At 36.4% G+C, this 24,886-nt stretch overlaps 1 protein-coding gene across 2 annotated transcripts in view; it reads left to right on the top strand.

Moving 5' to 3' along the window:
• The window catches only part of NALCN (sodium leak channel, non-selective), a 354,786-nt gene that overhangs the window by 146,625 nt on the left and 183,275 nt on the right, over positions 1-24,886 (top strand). For both annotated transcript variants that reach the window (XM_028837268.2, XM_028837267.2), the window contains exon 11: positions 5,615-5,746. In XM_028837268.2, coding sequence (XP_028693101.1) covers positions 5,615-5,746 — 132 coding nt within the window. The remainder of the gene's footprint in view (positions 1-5,614; positions 5,747-24,886) is intronic.

Genomic DNA, 24,886 nt, shown 5'->3' with positions numbered 1-24,886 from the left:
GGGACCACACTTTGAGTAACAATGTTCTAAAGCATTCCTGACAGATAATGCTGCCTCGGGAATTAATCTAGTACAGATTCTTTGTATTTTGAAAATTCCAACTGTCATATACACAGATAAGTAATTCTTGGATCAAAGCCAATCTAAAAACATATCCAAAACTCCTCTGCTTTTAAAAAATGTAAACCAAAATGACATTGCAATTAAAAGAAACTTTAAAAAATTGAATGTGTATGTAGTCTGAAGGACCTTATATTAAAATATACAAGTAAAAAAGAATATGCACACACATATGTGAATACACATATGTACACACATACACATATATTAGAGATGTATGTGTTCATCTGTCTACACAGATAGGTAGAGGGATACGTCATGCATCCATATTAAATAATGCAATTGTGAAGACTTCAAGTCACGTAATATTTTGTGGCACTGACTCAACTTTAACATTTTCCTTTATATTATTTTTTATTAGAAAATAAAAAATTGAAAAGTACCAATTTGGACTTTCCTGTATATACAAGCATAAATCTAAATGTAATGTCATCAGCCTTTTTACATTAAAGAAACTGACACCCAGTTTCAAGCACTGGCTGAATTGAATTGAGTTGAAGTGGGCCATGCCACTAGCTCTAACTTTAAAGCTGGAGTTACTGATTTTAATATTTAAATGTAGGTACTGCACATATTTATCACCTTAATTCTTATTTAATATTTGAAAGTTACTGCTTTGGAGAAAGTCAGCTAAATAATGGTGATTATAGTGTATCAAAATCCATTGTAAGTGATTATTTTAATAACTCTGAACCAACAGGGACACGTAGACATTCAGACAAAAAACAACCTAATTATAATGACAGAACCAAAGTGAAGCTGTGACAGTTACAAAACCAATTTAAAAGTTTCTTGACAGCCATGGCTAAAAGCTTTGTTTGGATCTTTTAGTAATAATAGTTTACTTAAGACATAAATCCACAGTTAAGGAAAATAGAAAAAGAAAGTTGTGGCTTTTCTGCCATGCAGATGAAATGGAAATCAGCAGAAACGTTTTTAATAGAACATTATGCTGAAAGGAGTATAGAAAAGGAATAATAGTTATGGAATTTAACTCTCACAATGCAAGAAAGACTAAATAACAATAAAAATTTTAATGCACATAGAAACATGCCAGATAATAATTTGCCTATCTGTGTTATGAAGGTCAATCATTCCTGCAAGTAAATTGATGTGCATATAAACATGTTGATTGGCAGCTCTAGAATTTGATTTTGTATTACCTGTAAAATAAAGTCAAAGGCAAATGAATATGCATCAATAGCCACAGTGACAGGAAGCCTTAATAAAAATCTACTTTCCCAATGTCAATGGCATGCCTCAAATTATTAGATCCTTGTCAATGTTTCTTACCTCACTAGATTCTGGGCTTTGATATGCCACATAATTAATTCTTCGACCTCGGGTAATTAATTTCTCATTCCTGAACAGAAAAAATGCTTGATTCACGAAATTGCATTCCTTTTTTCTGTAAACCTTTGTAGAATATTTGTAAGTGTAATCACCATTCTAAGCCCTTTACAAATACTGACTCATTTAAAATTAGTAACAACTCTTTGGAGTAGGTACTATTTTCTCCACTTTATCAATGAGAAAACAGAGGTTTAAGTAACTTCCCTGAGGCCACAGTGCCAGTAAGTGGTGGAGTCTCAGCTTCAGGCAGTTTGGCCCAGAGCCCATGCTGTAGGATAAGGACGACTCCATGAAACACATACATAGAGTCATAGAGACATTGGCAGTGCTCAGAGGAGGCAGTTCTTGTTCTCTTAACCTATTTTAAGGCTGTACTTTAGCTAGGCTCTTTGAGTTGCAAGGACTAAAGGATTCTCAGGTCAGATCAGATAGTAAGGCCATATGTTCATAAATACCCAGAAGAAATGAAACCTCAGAAAGAGGATGTGTGGTGGCACTAGTCCCTGGGCAGATGTGGCTCAGCGGTGTGTTGTTTGCACTCACTTCCTTCCCATAGGTCTGCTTCTCTCTCCTCTTTCTGCTGCCCAGGGCTTTCAGCCTCCACTCTCTCCGTGTAAGTATTCTCTACCCCACAGTGGGCAGTGGGCCCCAGAATGGACTTTAAATAGACTAGGGTAAGAGCCTGATTCTGTTGTGTACTTGCTGTGTGAACTTGGAAAAATGACTTAGTCTTTCTGAACTGTGTGAAATGTGACTAATATATCTCACCATACAGAGCTATGGTGGATATTAAAGTAGATAAAACAAATAAAATATGAATAATATGGATTGTGACCAAGTGGGATTTATCCCTGGGATACAACGATGATTCAGCATATGGAAATAAATCTATGTGATACAGCCTATCAACAGAATGAAGGATAAAAACTATATGATCATTTCAATTCATACTGAAAAAGCATTTGGCAAAATTCTACATCTCTTCATGGTAAAACCCGTCAACAAAACTAGGGATAGAAAAAACATATGTCAACATAATAAAAGCCGTATATGACAGACCCACAGCTAGTATCATACTGAATGGGGAAAAACTGAAAGCCTTCCCTCTAATATCTGGAACATGACAAGGATGCCCACTATCACCTCTGTTATTCAACATAGTACTGGAAGTCCCAGCTAGAAAAATAGGACAAGAGAAAGATATAAAGGGCATCCAAACTGGAAAGGAAGAAGTCAAATTATCCTTGTTTGCAGATGACATGATCTTACATTTGGAAAAACCTAAAGTCTCCACGAGGAAACTATTAGAACTGATGAACAAATTCAGTAATGTTGCAGGATACAAAATCAACATACAAAAATTGGTAGCATTTCTATAAGCTAACAGCAAACAATGTTAAAAAGAAATCAAGAAAGTAATCCCGTTTACGGTAACTACAAATAAAATAAAATTCATTGCAATTAACAAAAAAATTGAAAGATCTCTGTAATGAACACTATAAAACAGTGATAAAAGAAATCGAAGAGGACACCAAAAATGGAAAAATATTCCATGTTCATGGATTGGAAGAATCAATATTGTTAAAATGTTCATACTACCCAAAGCAGTCTACAGATGCAATTAAATCCTTATCAAAATACCAATGATATTCTTCACAGAAATAGAAAAAAATTCTAAAATTATTTGAAACCACAGAAGAGCCAAAGCTATCCTAAGCAAAATGAACAAAGCTGGGGGAATCACATGACCTGACTTCAATTTATAATTCAAAGCTATAGTAACCAAAACGCCATAGTACCACCATAAAAACAGACACAGAGACCAATGTAACAGAAGAGAGAACCCAGAAAGAAATCCACACACCTACAGTGAACTCCTTTTTAACAAAGATGCCAAGAACATACACTGGGGAAAAGACAGTTTCTTCAAAAAATGGTCCTGGACATCCGTATGCAGAAGAATGAAACTAAACCCCTATCTCTGTCAATCAAATCAAAATGGATTAAAGGCTTAAAGCTAAGACCTCAAACTATGAAATTACTATTAGAAAACATTGGGGAAAATCTCCAGGATATTGGACTGGGCAAGGATTTTATGAGCAATACCCCCATAAGCGCAGGCAACCAAAGCAAAAATGGACAAATGGGATTACATCGAGTTACAAAGCTTCTGCACAGCAAAAAATACAATTAAAACCAAGTGAAGAGACAACACACAGAATTCAAGAAAATATTTGCAAATTACCGCTCTGACAAAGTATTAATAACCAGAATATATAAGGACCTCAAACAACTCTATAGGAAAAATCTAATAATCTGATCAAAAGATGGGCAAAAGATTTGAACAGACATTTCTCAAAAGAAGACATGCAAATGACACAAACAGGCATATGAAAAGGTGATCAACATCACTGATCATCAGAGAAATGCAAATGAAAACTACAATAAGACATCGTGTCACCCCAGTTAAAATGGTTTATATTCACAAGTCGGGCAATAATAAATACTGGTGAGGATGCAGAGAAAAGGGAACCCTTGTACGCTGTTGGTGGGAATGTAAATTAGCACAACCACTATGGAGAACAGTTTGAAGGTTCCTCAAAAAACTAAAAATTGGGCTGCTGTAATTTCACAATCCCACTGCTGGGCATACACCCAAAAGAAAGGAAATAAGTATATCTAAGAGAAATCTTCACTCCCATGTTTGCTGCAACACTGTTTACAATAGCCAAGATTTGGAAGCAACCTAAGTGTCCATCAACAGATGAATGGATAAAGAAAATACAGTACATATGCATAATGGAGTACTATTCAACCATAATAAAGAACGAGATCCAGTCATTTGTAACAGCATGGATGGAACTGGAGATCATTATGTTAAGCGAAGTAAGCCAGGCACAGAAAGACACACATCACATGTTCTCACTTATTTCTGGGATCACAAAATCAACGTCATCAAACTCATGGACATAGAGAGTAGAGGATGGTTGCCAGAGGCTGGGATGGGTACTGGGGGGCCGGGGGGAAATAGGGATGTTTAATGGGAACAAAAAAAAATAGAAAGAATAAACAAGACCTACTATTTGATAGCACAATAGGGTGACTGCAGTCAATAATAATAATTGTACATTTTAAAATAACTTAAAGAGTGTAATGTAATTGTTTGTAACTCAAAGGATACATCATTCTCCATGATGTGCTTGTTCCACATTGCATGTCTGTATCAAAACATCTTATGTACTCCATAAAAATATATATATATATATATATACATACATACATACACATACTTACTGTGTACCCACAAATATTTTAATGTGAATAATATGGCCTGGAACATAGTAGCCATTTAATATATGATAACCTTTGTAATAATACTCATTAGTTTTTAATGTTTAATTATCTCTATCTTAATGTAGGCAGTAGACAGACTTGGACCAGACTTGGGTTCCAGTATTGAGTCCATCTTCAATCCCTGTGTGACAGTGGGAAAGTTATTTAGCCTCTTTGAACGTCAGTTTCCTTATTAGAATAGGTTCCAAGGGCTGTTATGAGTTAATTTATGTAAAGCACCTAGAAAAACTCCAAGTACATAGCAAGTACAATGTAGATGTCAGTTACTAGAAGTTGTAGTAAAATTTTCAACAAATATTTTTGGAAGTAATAAGTAAAAAAACAAATCTTAGGTTTCTCCTATTTCTCCTGTTGTATAATAATCATCTCTAAAATGTTTTTATCCACAGTATTCTCCCTTAACACAGAATAAAGTAATACTTGTTTTGTGTTACTAGCTTTTTAAAAGCCATTTATCCATACAGTCAGAATTAAGGATAAATACTACCCAATCAACCGATTAAAAAATTAAGATGCAAGCTATACACAAATTAAGTGATACATATTTTCCATGTTTAGTCAAAAGTCTCTGAAACCATCTTCCTAGTCATTGTGTAGCTGCCTGAAAGGAAGGTTCTCTTGCCTGCCCAGTTCAGCAGTACGGGACATGGATGGCTTTATCTTGGAGGCTCTGTTTTGCAGAGCAGCACATCACCAAGGTGCTGTCAGCCAAGGCCTAGGCCCGTCCATTACATTTAATCATGAGGTTTATTTCTTTGTTAAGAGTCTGTCTGTTTTGCCCCCTCAGAAAATGATGCGATCATCGGTTTTCCACATGTTCATCCTGAGCATGGTGACCGTCGACGTGATCGTGGCAGCTAGCAACTACTACAAAGGAGAGAACTTCAGGAGGCAGTACGACGAGTTCTACCTGGCGGAGGTAAGCAGCTCTGCGCCGGGAAGATCGCTGGGCAGCGAGCAGGCCAAGCGCGGACGGTGCCTCTTAGAGATGCGAAAGGGAAGTGTAGCCTGTTCATTACTTGACTTTCACCAAAGCTGAATCATTGTCTGCTGCTTAAGTGGTTCCTCTGGTCATGGTGTGGTAACCCTTTTTCCCTGGGCCTTTCTCTAGGATCTTGCTGTTTTCCTATCCACCTCTTATTATCTCTCCCCTTCTCAGCTTACATTAGTTTGTTTTCTGCTAAGTACAAGCAGGCACAGATTCAGAAGATCATAAACAAGTAGGTCAGCTTAACAACACCTAGAAGGGGGCTGGAAGGAAATATAGAGAGATGATAATGATAATTACTGCTCTAGAAATGGGTGTTACAACCTACATTAAAGACATCAATTAAAGGTAGGTTTCATGATTAAATAAGTAAGCATCTCCCTAGCACTCTACATATCATATTAGAGTTTTGGAATAGTACTTTCTATTGATAAAGTAATTTAGTTAATACCTGATTCTTAAAATATTTTAATTTTTATTTCTTTCAATAAGCATTTTGCATTTATAATAAAACATTTTAATAATTTTCCAAGATCTTTGTTTTTTTCAATGTAAAAAGTTACCTAAACTATATCTCAGAATTCACTGGTTACATATTTATGAAAAAATTGATTGACAACATAGAAACCCATTCATCGTGTGAGTGAGGTATACATATACAGTTGTACGATGCTTCAATAAATCCAACCTATGAAAAAGTAAACTGAAAAAGCAGAAAAGTCACAATTTGATTATTTCATATTACCAAAGCATTTTTCACATAAAAAAATCAATTTGTCATATAATTAAGTGTTATTAGATTCCTAGAATTCTCTCAGTACATTTAAAAACATATTTGGTTAATAAAAGTTTAGTCTACCCACACACAAACTTTTCTGAAAAAGAATTGATTGCATGTACCTATTGAGTGTAGACATCTATGTGGATATCAAGAATCTTGTAAGTAGTCACTTCTGAGTTCTCCTCTTCATGGAAGTGTATCTCCTGAAACAAAAAACTTTCACTGGACTACAGTCTCTGTGATGCAACACTGGCCCAATAGCTACCTGGTATATGGAGCTTACAATCTAGCAAAAAAAAAAAAAAAAAAAGTAAACCATAAGAGTTTTGTGCTATGGAGAACTAATGACAGGGGCTGATGAAGAAATTATATCCAGCCCAGCCTCTGAAAAATAGGTATAATTTTGCTGAAAATCAAGCACACAATGAATGGATTGTCATTAAAAGCAGAGAGAAGGTCAGGTATGGTGGCTCACGCCTGTAATCCCAGCACTTTGGGAGGCCTAGGCGGACGGATCACAAGGTCAGGAGTTCGGGACCAGTCTGGCCAACATGGTGAAACCCAGTCTCTACTAAAAATACAAAAAATGAGCCACATGTAGTGTCAGGCGCCTGTAATCCCAGCTACTCTGGAGGCTGAGGCAGGAGAATCACTTGAACCTGGGAGGTGGTGGTTGCAGTGAGCCGATATCACACCACTGAATTCCAGCCCGGGCAACAGAGTGAGACTCCATCTCAAAAAAAAAAAAAAAAAAAAGCAGAGAGACACCTGGACTGATACTAATATTTGCAGGTAAATTTCTAACACACGGAAAGAACAATGAAGGAAGCCTCATCAAGTTATTTCTTTTTTTCCCAGGAAGTCAGAAGCAAGGTCTGCATCTGGCCAGATAATAAGATAATGCAGTGGAAAGCTGAGGAAGAAAGGGGAGAGGGAAGAGGTGCCTGGGGATAGGCAAAAAATTAACAATACAGCAAATGCAATATTAAAGATCCATTTAGGACTACAAATTTATAGTGACACCAAGACAGATCTGCAACTTTTTAGCCCTGTATAAGAAGAGGGAAAAGCAACATTTAAATCAATCCAGCTTTAGGGTTTTTTTTTCAGGCTGGGGGAACTGAGAAACAAGGGGAAAAGATGGATTGCTGGCAATGATGGCAATGATGAGCCTGTGGTCTCTGTTGGATGTGGACTAGAGGAGTGAAGGTGAAGGATCAATGGTCTCTATATGGTTAAAGAACAGGTACCACCGAAGTGATGGAATAATAGAACTAGAAAAGGTTGTGATCAGAGAGTGGAGTCCAGGATTTTACCATTCCGTAATAATTCTGAGTAATGAAATACAAAATCTAGGGTGTCACATGGATGTCAGTGACTTAAACACATGGATGGAGTCAAGGAAGAAATGGAAAGGACTATTGAAGCTAAGGCACTGGCTGAGTCTTGACATGGACACTGAAGTCACTCAGAGCGAGGCCAGTTCTTGGAGAGAAGAGTGGAGTCAGGGAGCAAAGTCACGGGGAATGAGCAAGTGACTGATGAACAGATTGACAGAAGGACAGAAGGCAACACAGGGAGAGTGGGTGCCTTCTTTCCTTCTGTTGGTGAATCCATACATTCCATGAGATATGTTTTAACCTCATGGAATACATTGCAAAGGAGTATCAAGGAGTAATGGTTGGGGCACATCTTCCTTGTCCACATATTCTACTAGAAAGGGCTGGAAAGGGCTGCAGGGGCAACTCATGCATTTGGGAGAGAATCAGTTGAGGCACAGACAGAAAGTAGATTCTGGGAACAAAGACTGAGAATGTAGAGGAAATTATTTAACATAGAAGAGACTCAAAGATTACTTCAAGGCTCTGAGGAGGGAGAGGTGGGAAGATCGATGAGATGGAAGAATGATACAAGAGTAATGGCACCAGTAGGTAAAGAGCTGCTGACAAAAATGCCAGGGAACAAAAGCAAAAATGACCACAAGAGATTACAATTATGCTAATCTCTCTGGGAGGAGGAATCTGCATCTGCTCCTGAGGGAATCCTGACATTAGAGATTACGATAACATTGCTTTTGTGATCTAGCCCAGGGTAGGCAGGTGGTCACACTAAACCAATCCTGGAGCATAAGTGAAGAGGCCCTCCACACTGGCAACAGCAAGGGATGGAATTCTTTAGTAAGTTTTACCTAACATTTTCACATACAAAATTGATCCTTTCCTAATGTATTTATGTATGGTAGATGATTTATCCTCATACGATAAGAAATTCCAACAAAATGTCAAATAATTGAATACTGTAGAGTTGACTGGTTATTATTCAAGTGTATTGTAGAGTCTAGGAGTAGTTGGTAAATGCTTGTCTTTTTCTCTTTTATATAATATTAAAACTAAAAACAACCCCAACAACAGACAGACAGGACTGGATGGTGGAATTCAGTTTATATTGTGTGTCCAATAATTGTTGTCCCTGACAATAATAAGAAGAAAAGGGGTGGGAGGAAACTTTGAGCGGTGGTGGATATGTCAATGGCATTGATGGTAATAGTTTCACGGGGGTATGCTTATTCCCAAATTTATCACACTGGTTTACGTGAATGCAGCTTTTTATATGTCATTCATTCTTAACAAAGTGGCAAATCAGTTAACCAGCTAACAACTAACTCTTTGAAATCCTGGAAAAAATAAATAAATAAATAAACTAGGTAGTGGTGGTTTTGTTCACTTAAACAACCAGATAGACCCCATCAGTTTACTCTTGAACTACTTAAGCATTCTGAATTTGTTCCACTCTAGGTTTTGGGGGTTTTGGTGGTTTTTTTGTTGTTTCCTCCTTCTTCCTCCTCCTCCTCCTCCTCTTCTTCTTCTTCCTCCTCCTCCTCCTCCTTCTCCTTCTTCTTGTTCTTCTTCTTCCTTCCTCTTCCTCCCCCTCCCCCTCCCCTCCCCCTCCCCTCCCCTCCCCTCCCCCTCCCCTCCCCCTCCCCTACCCCTCCCCTACCCCTCCCCCTCATCCTCCCCCTCCCTCTCCCCCTCATCCTCCTCCTCCTCCTCCTCTTCTTCTTCTTCTTTTTCTTCTTCTTCTTCTTCTTCTTCTTCCTCTTCTTTTTTTTTTTTGAGACAGTCCCACCCTGTCACTCAGGCTGGAGTGTAGTGGCACCATCTCGGCTCACTGTGACCTCTGCCTCCTGAGTTCCAGTGGTTCTTTTGCCTCAGCCTCTCAAGTAGCTGGGATAACAGGCACACCCAGCTAATTTTTATATTTTTAGTAGAGATGGGGTTTCGCCATATTGGTCAGGCTGGTGTTGAACTCCTAGGCTCGAGCGATCCACCCATCTCAGCCTTCCAGAGTGCTGGAATTACAGGCATGAGCCACCACTCCCGGCCTTTTCACTCTGTTTTTTTATTTTGTGTGTCTGGCTTTCCCCAAGTATGTTTGGTTTTAATTAAAATTACATTGCCATTTCTCTTTGTATTAGAAACTTATACATGAGACAAAGTTATTTGTTTCCAATGAGTGTGAAAAAGTCAATTTAATTAAGCTTACTTTTTCATAATATATTCTATTTTTATAAGGTTTATAAAAATGGCTTGAGTTTAGGGCAGGGGTCGGCAAACTCCTGCAGACCCAGATAGTAAACATTTTGCCTTTTGTAGACCACCCTCTCTCTGTCTCAACTACTCAACTCTGCAATTGTACAAAAGTGAGTGTGGTCTCAGAATGGTTGTTTTCCAATAAAATTTTATTTACAAAAATGGATCTTGGTTTAAGCTATAGAAACAGAGAGCATGTCAACTAACACTCTCATATTAAAGTCAAATATTTTAACATTGACAACAATAAAGCTACCATTTTTTGGAGGGCCCATTATGCACCAAGTGCTTTAAAAGAATTCATTGTCTCATTTAATTCTCAAAATAGTTATAATAACAGCAATTCAAGTTTGTAGACTATAATGATGCAGTATTTAAGGCAATAGCGTTATGTAATATTTTGAAAAGTTTATTTTTAAAATAGATCACAACAGGTCATGAGCTTTTAAAGAAGTAATTTTTTAAGTTCCTACATATTCCAGAATAAATTATTTAGAAAATCTAAAATAAATCACTTTACCCATTAGGAGCCAACTCACAGTCTAAAAATCACCCTTTAAGAATAAATTAAGCTGCTTAGCTTCTGTTGAGAAGCTGGGGACTTGTTTTGTTACTTTGGATTAATTAACCTAAATTTAGAATTAGGTAAGAAACAGGAAAAAGTTTACATCTTTTCTAGCCTATGATAAATTGAAAAAGGTAAAGTTTATTTTCCTCTGTAAGAATTTTAACTTTTCATTTTGGTCTAAGAGAATATATTATTATTGCACATAAAATCATATTGTATAATGAACATAATTACATTTTAAAATATATATTCTTGTTTTCTTAAGAAATAATAAAATATGAGCAATATTTTTCTTATTGTTATATATGAATGTATTTGTATCCATTAGGCTGTACATTTAACAAAATTTATCAGCACAGCACAGGAGATTAACAACTTTAACAAAATTCTTCTTTTGAGAAACTCACAAACAGATGGGAGATATACAACAAGCAAGCAAACGGTCCTACAGAGGCCCAAAGTTAGCTCTTTGTCACCTCCTAGCATTATCCCCAGCTATGTTCTCTGATTTCCTCTAGACCTATCTGAATGGGGAGCTCAGCCCTCTTCCACCTCCTGGTGTTAAGTTTTAATGAGTACGGTCATGTTTTCTAATGAACCCAAAGGGGAGAAGGAGGTCCCAGGACTCTGTGCTACATACTCCACAGTAAATTAACTAAAACTCCTCTCTCTCTCAACTCTGTCTGTCCCTCCTACCCAGCCTACTCCCACATCTCCCCAACTTGTCATCAGCCAGGCAGGCTCTTCCCCTGCTACTCATGCACAGCAATTCCACTCCACCCCCAGACTTGCATCTTCACTTGCTCTTTGTTGAGCTAAACAAAGAAGTCTGCTATTAAGAGGATCTAGATTCATCAGAAAAGAAAGTATCATCTATTACTTAAGCCCTCTTAGTCCCTCACAGGAAATATTTCTTTTAAATACATTCAGAGTTTCTCTGCAAAGATTTCACAGGGATATAAAATTCTTTATCTCATTTTAATGACAAAGACAGAGAACAGAGAGGAAGAAGGGCCTAGTATCCTTTCTTACATGGCAGTTGTGCTTGGTGATGGAGAATCAGAGGTAAATAAAGTAAATAAGGCATGGCCATGGATGTGTGACTCTAGGGACCTCTTTCTACTCTTAGGAGCTATAGTTCTGTGAGAATCTAAAGAGATTATCGGGTATAATCTTGAGTGAGGTTTATACCTAAAATTTGTAGCAGTAACATGATTTATCAAAGAAATTTTAGTGAATCTAGAAGAAGAAATTAAGAACAATTTCGAAGTCAGTGTTTATCTCAACACATCATATCCATATGAGCAGTTTCAGTTATTAAATCCATGTTTCCAGTAGATCTAAAAATCATTCTCTATTGTGGTAGAGAACAAAATTATGTATTAAGTTGTCTTGTTGGAGGGAATGAGTCATAATCTGCCAAGATGCTAGTTCGTTAAGAGAAGTTACAGCTTGAGAGAATGTTGTTTCTAAAACAGATTATTGATGAAGCAAAAGGTGCTGAGACTAAATTAATTTTACATAAATAAGATTTGGGCAGGATTATACCTATTTATGTCAGACACCTATGATGTCAGAAGCAACCGTTAGCCTTTGCATATTAATGTGATTATTTTGCAGGATTCTTTTTCTACAGTTATTTATTTTTCCTTCTTTTTGAAATTTCTATGCTTTGAAAATATGTGACTTTCTTTTACTTCCTTCTTAATTAGAAAGTATTTCATAAATTCAACCCATAGAGAAATATTATAACAAATATTTGTGGGTCCATCACCCAGATTTTTAAAAAATTAATAGCTTTTCATGTTTGGATCAGGTTTTTCATTCAGAAATAAAATGTCATTAGTAGAGTAGAAGCTCCCTGTGTACTACTTCTTGATCTCCTCCTTCTCCCTAATCTACAGAGAACTATATTCATCATATCAATGCATGTTTTATAATAGTATGAAGTATTAAGATGCCACTTTTCTCTTTCACTCATCATTATATTTGGGAAATTGATTCATGTCAATTTAAGCATGCATTTATTTGTTCTGCATATAAGGGCAATGGGTATTTCAATTGCTTCCAACTTTTTGCTGTTGAAAACAATGCCTCAGTAAACATTCTCATTTGAGTTTCTGTGCACATTTGGGAGAGTTCTTTCTAAACATATCCCTAGACTTAAAATTGTGAATTTGTTAGATACGCTCACTTTCAACTTTACTAAATATTGCTAAATTGAACTTCAAAATGCTTGTGTCAATTTACATTCCTACCAGGATATATGAGCAGCTCTACTTCATGCTACATTTTTATGTTCAGGATTTTTAATTTTCTTATAATTTAATATAATCATTATAGTCTTAATATACATTTTCTTGGTTACTACAGAGATTTGACCTTTTTTTCATATTCTGTCAGTCCTGAGTTTCATCTTCTATAATTTTACCTGTTTAATCTGTACCATAATTGATTTTTCAGTTATCTAGTAATATGCAGTGCAGACATCTCCCAGCATTCAGCTGGTCTTTTAACTTTTATTTGCTGTCTTTTCTTCAATAGAAGTTATTAATTTTAACACTGCAAGATATAGTCATCTTTAATTTTTTGTTCAGTGCTTTTTGTGTCTTATCTATACCACAGTTACGAAAGACATTCTCTTATAGTAAAGGCTAGAGTTTTCAAGTTGTGCTTTTTCAATATTAGACTCCAATACATTTGGAATAAGATAAGGACTTGAATTTTTTCCCATATATAAACAATTGTCCTTCAAAGATTCATTGAAAATTCATTCTTTCCTCACTCCTGTAGTGCCATTTCTGTCTTATGTCAGGTTTACACATGTGCACGATTGTATTTCTGGACACCTCAGTCTGTGTCTATACATCAAAGCTTTAGTTGATAAGATGTTGTCATAAGTGCTATCCTTTATAATAAACCTTGAGATCTATTAGGGCAAGCTCACTGATGTTGATATTCTTCTTCAGATTTGTTTTATCTGTTCTTGGCCTTGCTATTCTTGCTCTACATTATGAAAATTTAATTCACTTTACTAATGAGATTTTAATTGATGTTAAGAACATCTCTATTCAAGTATTCTAACCTTCCTTAGCATTTTCCAATAATGCTTCATAATTTTCTCCAAAGGTCTTCCACATTTTTTTGTTAGATTCATGCCTGCATATCCTACAGTTTCTTTTATGAATGAAATAATTTCAATTAAATTTTTATTGATGTAGGAATAATATTAATTTTTTTTTATATTGACCTCATTCATAGCCAGCAACTTTACTACAATTTGTTGTTTGTGATCATCTATAGACTTTATTGGAATTTCTATGTAGATAATTATATCTTCTGAAATTAATGTTTTGTCTTTCCATGTCTAATTATTATATCTCTGATTTTTTTCTTCTTTTGTTGTCCTGGTGTGAGTCTCTAATAAAATGTTGAATAGTGGCAATGATAGTGGACATGCTGGGTGTTTTTCTATATTTTGATATGAATGCTTATGATCTCATCATTAATGTTGTTTGTAGGTTTTTATAGATGCCTTTCATCGTGTTAATAAACTCACTTCTATTTCTAGGTTGCTAAGAGTGTTTCTCATGATGAATTGAGTATTCAATCTTCTTCTACCTATATTGAGCTGACTATACAGACTTTCCTTTTTAATTTCTTAGTGCAGTATATTAGAATAATAGATATTATGATACTGAAACTATTTTAGATTCCTGGGACACTTGATTTTGTAGCACTACTTTTAATAAACAAATCCAATATGCTGACATTGTATTACGAATTTTCAATCATAAGGATAGTAGTTCTATGATTTTATTTTATTTTACATTGCTAGTGTGATTATGTTAGGGAAGTTACACTTCCTTTCACAAATGAAATAAACATATTTTTCTCTTTTTCTCTTCTGTGAATAAAGTCCCTCTGGAATGCCATGTAGGCCCATTGTTTGCAGTGGAATCCCTGGCGGAGAAAGGGAGAAGAGAGACCTTGATTAATGACTTATTTTATGGTTTGATTATTACGGTTTATCAGTTTGATGGTTTATTGCTTGCTATTTATAGAGATATTAATTTTAACTAATATCTCACATTTCCACAGTTTTCTCTCAGGCTTTGTATAATCTCTATTGAAACTGAAGGTATAATCCTTTTTGCTGCCAGTATTGTTTATTTATAACTTTCTTTTTTGTATAAGTAAATGACTTCTGATGCTAACTACCTGGATTTTAGACCAAACTTTATAACACAGGGCACAGTCCTCTACAAGATTACCCTTACTTGAGATACCAACTGTAAGCTCAGGGGGTTCCAGGGCCTCCCTGACATATGACATATGATATGGCTAATGTGGTTGGTATGACATATGACATATCGTATGACATATCAACAGGCTATAAACTCGGGGGTTTCCACTAGCCTTCTCAAGTTTGATAATTTGCTAGAATGACTCATAGAAATCAGGAAAGTGCTATACTTCTGATTACATTTTTATTAAAGCAAAAAGGATACAAATCAGAGCCAGGGGGAGCATCAGGAAAACAGCTAATGCATGTGGGGCTTAATACCTAGGTAATGGGTTTGTAGGTGCAGCAAACCACCGTGGCACACATTTACCTATATAACAAACCTGTATATCCTGCACATGTATCCTGGAACGTTACATTTAATTGAATTGAATTTAAAAATAAAATAAAATAATAAAAACAACTAAATGATTGTGAAAAAAAGTTTGACAAAATTAATTTTGTTGAGAGTAAATTCATATTTTGAATTTTAGAATTTTGTTTTCTTTCTCATAAGATTTATTTAAAATCTTCGCATGCTGCCTCATTTGACTTGGGAGATTTTCTTATTTCTCTCTCCCTCCCTCTGTGATCACTTCTACTTTCTTAGGGATATTACAGTTGCCTTAACCTTGAACCCACCATCCAGAGCCAGATTTTTAAGTGTCATTTGCAGATTGCTGGCCCCTTGATATGGGTGATATCACAGTTCTTGTCACTAGTCCGTAGTCCATAAAAGATCTTGTTCTGATTTTTCAGATAAGCTGATTATTTCTCCTCCTGTCTCTGGAGGCCTGCAGCTTCCTATAAGGTCTTAGCCTTGGGTAGTTGCTCTCACTGTGCTTTCCTTAGCAAGGAAACCCATCCTAGTCCCTGTCTTTATGCTACAAAGGTTCTCGTCTTTACCTTATCTAAGGTGCCTTAGTCTCCTGACCCTATAGGAAACATTTGGGTCCAACATTGCCTGATTCTTGACCTAGCATATATTTCTGTTGCATTTCTGGTCAACAAAGAGGTTAACCTCGTTTAGAATTCCTTCCTACCTCTTTGGTTTCCTGTTCTTTTCCTTTGATCACAGTGTGTTTGAAACAGAAGGGGTTTCATAAATCATGAATTCATTTTGCTATCTTGCAGGGAGTCCTCTTTTCTAGAAAAGTGATTTCTGCATTCCTCTGAAGACGTTTGGTTTTATGATATTTGTTAAAATGAAGAGTCATTTATTTTGTCCCCAACAAAATCTGACACCCACGTTTGAGTTCATTAATCACAAAAAAATGACCAAATTAAGAAAATAATCAATCTTTCCATAGCAGCAGTCTTTGACATTATTGTTGAGTTTAATTTCATTTTCTGGGAAACTTCAAGTAAATAGGTTTCTTCTGACAATTACTTTTTGTGTGTGTTTCTAAAAGATTTGGACATTATCTTGTTAGGTAAAAAAATAATACAGTAATGACAATCTGGACTACTCAACCATCCATCTCAAAGTTTGCTCTTTCTAACATACTGATATACACTATAAGCTAAGAGTGGGTGATTGACAGACAGCTCCAGACTGATACAGGTAATCAGCAATCACTTTTTGGTGTTATTGAATCTGAATTTCATGTAAAAGAATGGGATTGCCTGAACTGATTTTCTTGTGAGCTTTGTCCTGTAACCTTCCTTTGTGATAAATATGCATTCTTTTCTCATGATATCCATTATGTTTCTTTGAAATTAGAAAACAGAGACTGCAACACAAATATTAGATAACATATTTCAAATATCTTTCCACGTATGGGCAATGTCTATCTCTACTATTTTATCTCACAGGCCTGTGTTTATGAGATTAAACTCTGCTGTTGTTACCGGTAGAGGGTCTTGATTGCAAGTTGTCCAGGTTATTGACGTTTTGAATAAAGAACTGGACAAAACGCACAGAAAAGCAAGGAAAGAGTGAAACAAGGAAAGCGAGATTTATTGAAAGTGAAAGTACACTTCACAGTGTGGGAGTGAGCCCAAGCAGTGCTCAAGGTCCCCAGATACAGAATCTTCTTAGGTCCAAATACCCCCTAGAGGTTTCCCATTGGCCACCCCATGTAAATGAAGTGGTGGCACCCAATCAGAGGCTGAGGGGAAGTTACGAAGTTACATTCCTATGCAAGTGTCTGGTTGGGAAAAGCAACCAATCAGAGGTACTTTCAATTATCCATCTGCTGCACAGAAAAGGTAGGGGCTTGCAAAGGGAGTAGCCCCTGGTGCTTTTGTTACTCAGGCATGGAAAGTTAGGGGTTTTCTTTCAGTTTAGTTCTAGGAAGTCAGTGTGAAATGGCCTTAGGTTCCCTGCCTCCAGACCCTATTCCCCTGTCTCATTATGGTGACATCAAACCAGGTATATTGGTTGAGCATGCATTCTCAACAGGGTGTAAAATCACCTCTGAAGGGGTAAAAATATGTTCTTAGTTGGTGGGGGGAGGGGTAGAAAATTCTAACTCTTTTATAATGCAGATTGCTATGTAGACCAAACAACCAAAGTAGAGTATGTAAACAGATATATAATACATTAGAGGTATCAAAACTCCATGAGGTGGTGATTGAGAACAAAATCTCTAAAAGACCTCTTAGAAGAGGTGATTAAATAAAAAAGATTGGGAAATACTGCTTTAGGGTATTTGTAAGAAGAAATAAATATTTCTCTTCTTTCCTATGCATTGTTTCTAAGTTTTCTTAAAGTAATGCAAAAAAAAAAAGTTTTTTATACTCTTACAAATTTTGTCTCAACTCTTAAAAAGTTAAGTTTTAACTTGTAGGTACTCACAAAGGTGGAATGCACCGCAGAATATGAAACAGAAGAAGGGTCCCAATGAGACCTTCTTGGTGCAGGGGCTGCAGACTGAGGAGAGCCAAAGCAGTGGAGGGCTGCCAGGCTCAGAGTGACAAATGGAAGCCAATCTTCCACTTTTCCACAGGCTGCCTGCTGAATGCCTGGGATTTGCAGACAGCCCTGAGATTAGACACCTGCTCAGGTGACTTCGGTGGGAGCCCTCCAGGCAACTAGGTTCCGCAGAGAGCCCAGTTGCCTTCTCCCTTTCAGATGGCTCCCAGCATGCCCCTGGCAAATTCCACCCTGTCCAACTACCATCAAAGTTGAGTTTACTGCGATAATCTGGAGCTGCACCTTAAGAAGTGTTTACTAGAGCTTGCCTCCACTGCTTCGATTTTGGTTCTTCCAAACTATTATAGTCCTCTGAATTTAAGTCCTATACCAAATCCCATAACCTACACTGAAATAATTAGTGATCATTTAAACTAATTTGATTTTCCTAATCACCTTCTTTAAATCCTGACATAGTTCTTCTCTATGGCAGAATAACCCATACCTTCAAGTAAGGTAGGCATATTTTTATGTGCATTGTTTTTCCGTAAAATGTTATCACTTTGGCATTAATATTTCAGAGAGCTAGAGTGTTGGCTTGTAAAAGTTAACAAATTATGTTCAAAGCAAGGCATTTGATTCCAAGAGAATCTGGAATCAAGAATTCTAGTAGGAAAATCAGTAAGGCTATAGCTATTTAAATACAATCACATAACAGTTTGCTAAACCTTTTAGTGCCTTTTAGTGTCTTTCAAAAGAATATCGTTTTTCCACAAAAGAAAATCATAATGCAAACAGATCCAGCTGCATGTTTTACTATAAATTATGCTCATTTAAACAGTTCATTCCATCTGTCCTTTCGATAATATATGCAGTTAGTAAAGTGATTAATTGTATGTATACATAATTAGACAATCTATTAGACTATCTTTCAGGCATTTATTAGTAGTGTTCTTAAAAAAACACTGTAAAATGGATCACCACTCTTTCTTTCGGAATGAAAGTCTCAGCCTGAAAATGCAGGTGAAGGAAGAGATGATGTCATACACGCCTGTTACTGTTTCCTCTGCTAATACAGCAACCAGGTCAGGGATGTGGATGGCACCTTCATGACACATCAATTTCAGTTTCTCCTGAGATTCCCTAGTATCCATAGGAGAGAGAACAGGTTCAGGTCTTCCCCATATCATTGCAATGAGAGAACTAAGAAGCCTGTGCTAGAGAGGAAATACCACTCGCAGGACTCGCAGCAAAGTCTGAGTCCTCTGGTCCCCTGAGGCCACTGCTCAGGGCAGAGAGCATTTCATCTCCTGCAGAGGAACTGGACCTGCCTGCCTGCTGCTTGTGGTCCAGGAGCCATCCACAGAGTCCTGTGGGTCTCAATGGGCCAGGAAGGGAACCTCACTAGAGACTGAATTACTCCAGGTGTATAAGGGGGTCAATAAATGACTCCACTCGTTTCTGGTAAATCCTGTCACCAAAAAGCCTCCTTCAGATACTCAGCAAAGGAGCTATGGCTTTTCAGGTTTTTCGCCTCCATAAACTATGGTGCCCTCTACTACCCCTCATTGCCACTGCTTAAGATAGTGTGAAAGACAAACGACAATTACATCAGAAACATATATCCATGGCGAAGGAAAGAAAAGTTAATTCACACACGAAGGGAGACTCAGAAACTGAGGATGAAACTCAGAGAATCAAGACAAATGTCTAGTATGGGGATTTCCCAAGCAAGTAGAATTGATGGGAGAGAGAATAGTTTGTTGTTGTTGTTGTTGTTGTTGTTATGTCTCAAGAAAAATAAGTGGGGCACAAAATAAAATTTCTGTAACTTCAACTAAAAATGTGCAAAAAATGAGTTTAGAAAGGGCACAGTCCTTGAGAGCTAGTTTTTAATATGGGAGATGAAGTGAGAAAAAATAACTCAAAAAGTGGTAGAGATGTAATAATAAGGGCAAAGTAAAATAGCCTATCCACACAGCTATGAATAATGGGAGTCCCTGAAGGAAAAAGAGAACAGATAGAAGAAAAGTTGTCATAAGCAACAGAAGAAAACTTTCCTAAATGAAAAAAAAAAAATCTGCAGACTGAAAGAGCTCATTAAATTTTAGTGAGATTAAATGAAAATAGATTCTTACTCATGTCCTGGTGACCTTCCTTGCTTGCAAGCACAAAGAAAAAACCTTGTTCAGCCTCTGAACAGGCATAAGTAACCCGAAAAAGTAAAATAAATTTATTGTGCAATGGATGACTCATCTACAATATTGGAAAGTAGAAGGTAGTGAATCAGTATACATAGACTACTGAGAGAATAGAACTGCAGCTCCAGAATCTGTGCACGGACAACTTGTTCATCTGTCAGTGCTAAAAATGCATTTTATATATAAAAGGACTAAGAGCATACAACCCTTGATATTTATTTAAGAAAACTAAAGTGTGCTAATCACAAGATAAGTAAATTGCAATCTCAATGACTAGATAGAAGAAGAGAGAATTGATGGGCATTGGATCTCAATAGATAATATTAAATATGTCAAATAGGGATATTTGAGAAAAAGAGAAATGATAATATTCAAGAAACTAGTAATAAATTTGTAAACTGTTTCAGCAAAACCAGGACTTCAGAAAGGGTGTGATGTCAATGGAGAGTGGGATGGTAGAAGTGTACTGTGAAGTTTGCAGATGTGTGGGGTGGAGGCATGAGTGAGCCAGCAATTTAATTTTGAAGCAATAAGAAAAAAAGTGTAGGTTTGATGTCTAACCATTGAGAAGTAAACCAGGGGATTAGAAAAACCAAGTTGAGTGCCCAAATTAATGAAGGAGGAAAGAAATTAGCAAATAGTTGACCAAGTTACAAAAAAGACAAGGTAAAGTTAAAAATGAAATAGCAATGACATAAAATAAACAGGAAGCATAAGACCAAGTATAACTTTGGTACATTCTGTTTGAGTAGGTTGAATTTTCCTATCAAAACCCTAGAAAATCTGGGTATGTTTAAACACAAAATAAAATTGTACACTGCCTATAGGAAGCATGTACAAAGTGGCCCTGAAAGGTAGCTAAAAATTGTTTCCACAAAACACCTGAAATATTAAAGCATTTTGAATGTTCAGCAGAGTGTGCAAAAAATTAAGGAAAATTCTTGAGGCCAAAAATTAAATGTGACATGAGTCCAGAATACCAGATAGGCCCCAAGGCAGTGGCTGCCCTGAGGGCATTTGCATATCCTTGTGACCAGAACTTGCAGTTTTCGGGAGTGTGTCCAGGACAGAAGAGACTAGAGGCCTGTGCAAACTGAAGAGGCAGAAGAGAGGGCCCACATAACCTCAGGAAGGAAAAATCCCATCCCTGAGAGGGAAAGGATGAGGGAACCATCAGTCTGGACCTTGACCCCTGGAAGATCAAAAATGTTATCTCTGGCCAGGCATAGTGGCTCACGCCTGTAATCACAGCACTTTGGGAGGCCGAGGCGGGTGGATCACTTGAGGTCAGGAGTTCAAGACCAACCTGACCAACACGGTGAAACCCTATCTCTACTAAATATACAAAAATTAGCCGAGTGTGGTGGCATGCGCCTGTAATTCCAGCTACTCGGGAGGCTGAAGCAGGAGAAGGACTTGAACCTGGGAGGCAGAGGTTGCAGTGAGCTAAGATTGATCACACCACTGCACTCCAGCCTGGGTGACAGAGTGAGACTCTGTCTCAATAAAGAAAAAAAAAAAGTTATCATGTTATCTCTACTGAATTATGTAAGACAGGCTGCCCACTCATGGGGTTGGAACTCAAAATCCCATTATGTCCAGAACCTAGAAACAGCAGCCAAAAGTTGATTTAAGGGGAACCCAGATTTCTTTTTTTTTTTTTTTTTTTTTTTGAGATGGAGTCTCGCTCTGTCGCCCAGGCTGGAGTGCAGTGGCCGGATCTCAGCTCACTGCAAGCTCCGCCTCCCGGGTTCACGCCATTCTCCTGCCTCAGCCTCCCGCGTAGCTGGGACTACAGGCGCCCGTCACCACGCTCGGCTAGTTTTTTGTATTTTTTTAGTAGAGACGGGGTTTCACCGTGTTAGCCAGGATGGTCTCGATCTCCTGACCTCATGATCCGCCCGTCTTGGCCTCCCAAAGTGCTGGGATTACAGGCTTGAGCCACCGCGCCCAGCCGGGAACCCAGATTTCTAAGATGACCCAGGTTCCCTGGAAGAACCAATTCTTTCTGGAAAAATATGTACTCTAAATGCAGATCTTGAAAATCTAGAGACAATTAATGACTTCCTGGCAAAACACAAACTGCCAAATTGATGGATAAGAAACCTGATCTGAGCAGCAGTGGAAAGATTTACTCCACCATCACCAAAAGGATTTTGCCCGTGTGGGTTTCCTGGTGCTTTCTGTCTGCTTTTAAAGGTGTGCTAATTCTTATTTTATTTCAGAGATTATCATATGAAAGATAGAAAACTGTACAGTACAAATGATAAAGCTAGCATAATCTTAGCCAAAACCTGATAATGATATACAAGTAAAATTATAGGCCAATTTCACATATAACAGTAACTGTGAAAATTATAAATAAAATATATTACCCAATAAAATCCAACTTGTTAGCGTTATCATCTAGAGTTTTTTTCCAAAAATAAATAAATGGTTAACATCAGGAACTCTTGTGGTATATTTCATTGCCTCAGTGAATTGAAAGTTAAATCCTTTGAAGGAGAATAGGAAGAAAAGGAAAGTCTTTAAACATGGTAAAAATTAATCACCAAGACTCATTTCAACCACTGTATATGAACGCTGAAGAAACTTTCATTGAAAACAAGGAGCAAGTTATGGATTCCTATTATTACCATTTTGTATTTAGTAACCTTTATACAACTGTACCTTTATAACTAATGCATTCATATTATTAACTCCAAAAATAAATCTTAAAAATGAAATAATCTTATTTTCTTTCCAGATGAAATGTGCATATTTCTATAAAACTCATGAAACTTTATGAAAAATATTAGAATAGAAGAATCTAGTAAAGTGGGTATAGAAGGTCAATATAGAGAAATCAATAGCTTTTCTTCCCACTGGAACTAACTAGGTAGAAATAGTAAAAAAGAAAAAAAATACATAGAGAGATAGATAGATAGATAGATAGATAGATAGATAGATAGATAGATAGAATATTTATATGGAAAAAATTTATTAAAGAATATAAAATATAGTTCAAATAAATAGGAAAAGTGTATTCCTGGATATGAAAGCTAGTATTAATCTTCTTAAAGTTCTATTTTGTATGTAAAAGGTAAAGAAAAAAATCATAAAGTTGTAGACATATGTGAACATGTAAATTTTATGTTTGTGCACTAACAATATCAAAGTTAGAAACCAGACTGTTGGCTAGGGAAAAAATGTTTGCAGTGTATATAGCGAATAACACCATACAATAGTGTCAAGGTTATGAACAGTAATATTTAATTACTTTAAAAAGAAATTAAAGGGATTAATAAACATGTAAACAGATGAGCAACAATAAGTTTGATTACACTGATACTGGCATGGATTTGAGACAAGAAAACTTTCCTGTATTGTGGAAGGGCAAATAATTTCTTATAATATTTTGAAAGTAATCACTTTAATATTTTCTAAATTTAAAACACACAAATCTGTCTTTGCCCCAGTAATATCAACTTTGGAAATATATTAATAGATATGAAAGCCTCAATACATACTGGTATTTAGGGAGGATGCTTAGTGCAACCTTTTTATTGAAGTAGCAAAGTGCTTAACCACCTTTCCTGATGATTCCTGCAAATACCACCCATCAATGAATTAGTAGAGAAAATGTTGAGTTATATAAACGTTGAACACTATGGGAAATTATACAGCTGATAAATAAAACTTAGGACCTATATCCCTTAATCTGGAGGAACATCCACGATTGTTAGTGAGTCAGAAAAGCAAGTTGCAGAGTGACATATACTCTTCTTGCATACCCAGATCTTTATCATTCACAGTTCACATAACTTTAGGTAATACCAGGAATGCCTATTTTTCTTTAGAATTTTTTTTCATTCCAGAGTAAATACCTGTCACCTTATTTTTAACAACTTCATAGAACTGTATATAATATTTATACAGAATAATTGTATAGAAAGTATGAACCTGATAGAGACAATTACATCTTTAAAATTAGAAATAGTGTTTTCATAAACTGTAACACTTGTTTTTACATCTCATGTAAAAACATGTAATTGCAAGCCTGTTTATGTGATTACATATGTGTAGATGAAGATGCAGATGATCAAGGAAAGGATATACATGACATGAACATGAAATACCTGAGAAACGTGGGCAAGGGAGTTCATCCACGTGTTTTGTGGACTTAAGATCATTTCAAATTTAAAATATATTACCTTTTTACATTTTTGAGGAGGGAAATGGCAATCATAATTAAAAAGCAACTAGAATCTACAGAAATGGTAGATTTGAGAAGTGATGCTAATTTCCTCTTCACATCTAAATTAACTATCTGCAGTGCCTTTAATGTTTCATTTCTTAAAACACTATTATTAAAACTGCATTTTCCCCACATGTTCCATGTGTGAGTGGAAGAAAATCCCTTCTGATACCCCATATTAGCCTAGAAAAAGAGAAGCAAGCTCTGCTGTATTCCTATCTTCAATAAATCATGTAGTGTCTTCTCAGAGGGACCTATTATGACTAATCCCAATAGTCACCCTCATAGTCTTTAATTAGAAGTTAATCTTTTATTGCAAATTTTAATTCCAGTTGCAATCTCCTTTACAAAATGAAAATTCTTCTTCATAGGACACGTAAAGGAAAATAACATGCTGTCTTTATGTGTGTGTTTTATAATATTATTTGGAATAGTGAATTCATAGAATGCATGTGAGAGATTAAAAGATCAAGTAAATGTGTTAATACAGTAATACTGATCATTAATTTTATTGATAATGAAGTAACATATTGATTTATTTGCAAATGCACA

Source organism: Macaca mulatta, chromosome 17 (genome assembly GCF_049350105.2).
Source record: "Macaca mulatta isolate MMU2019108-1 chromosome 17, T2T-MMU8v2.0, whole genome shotgun sequence".
Lineage (NCBI taxonomy): Eukaryota > Metazoa > Chordata > Mammalia > Primates > Cercopithecidae > Macaca > Macaca mulatta.
This window is presented reverse-complemented; position numbering and strand designations above follow the sequence as displayed.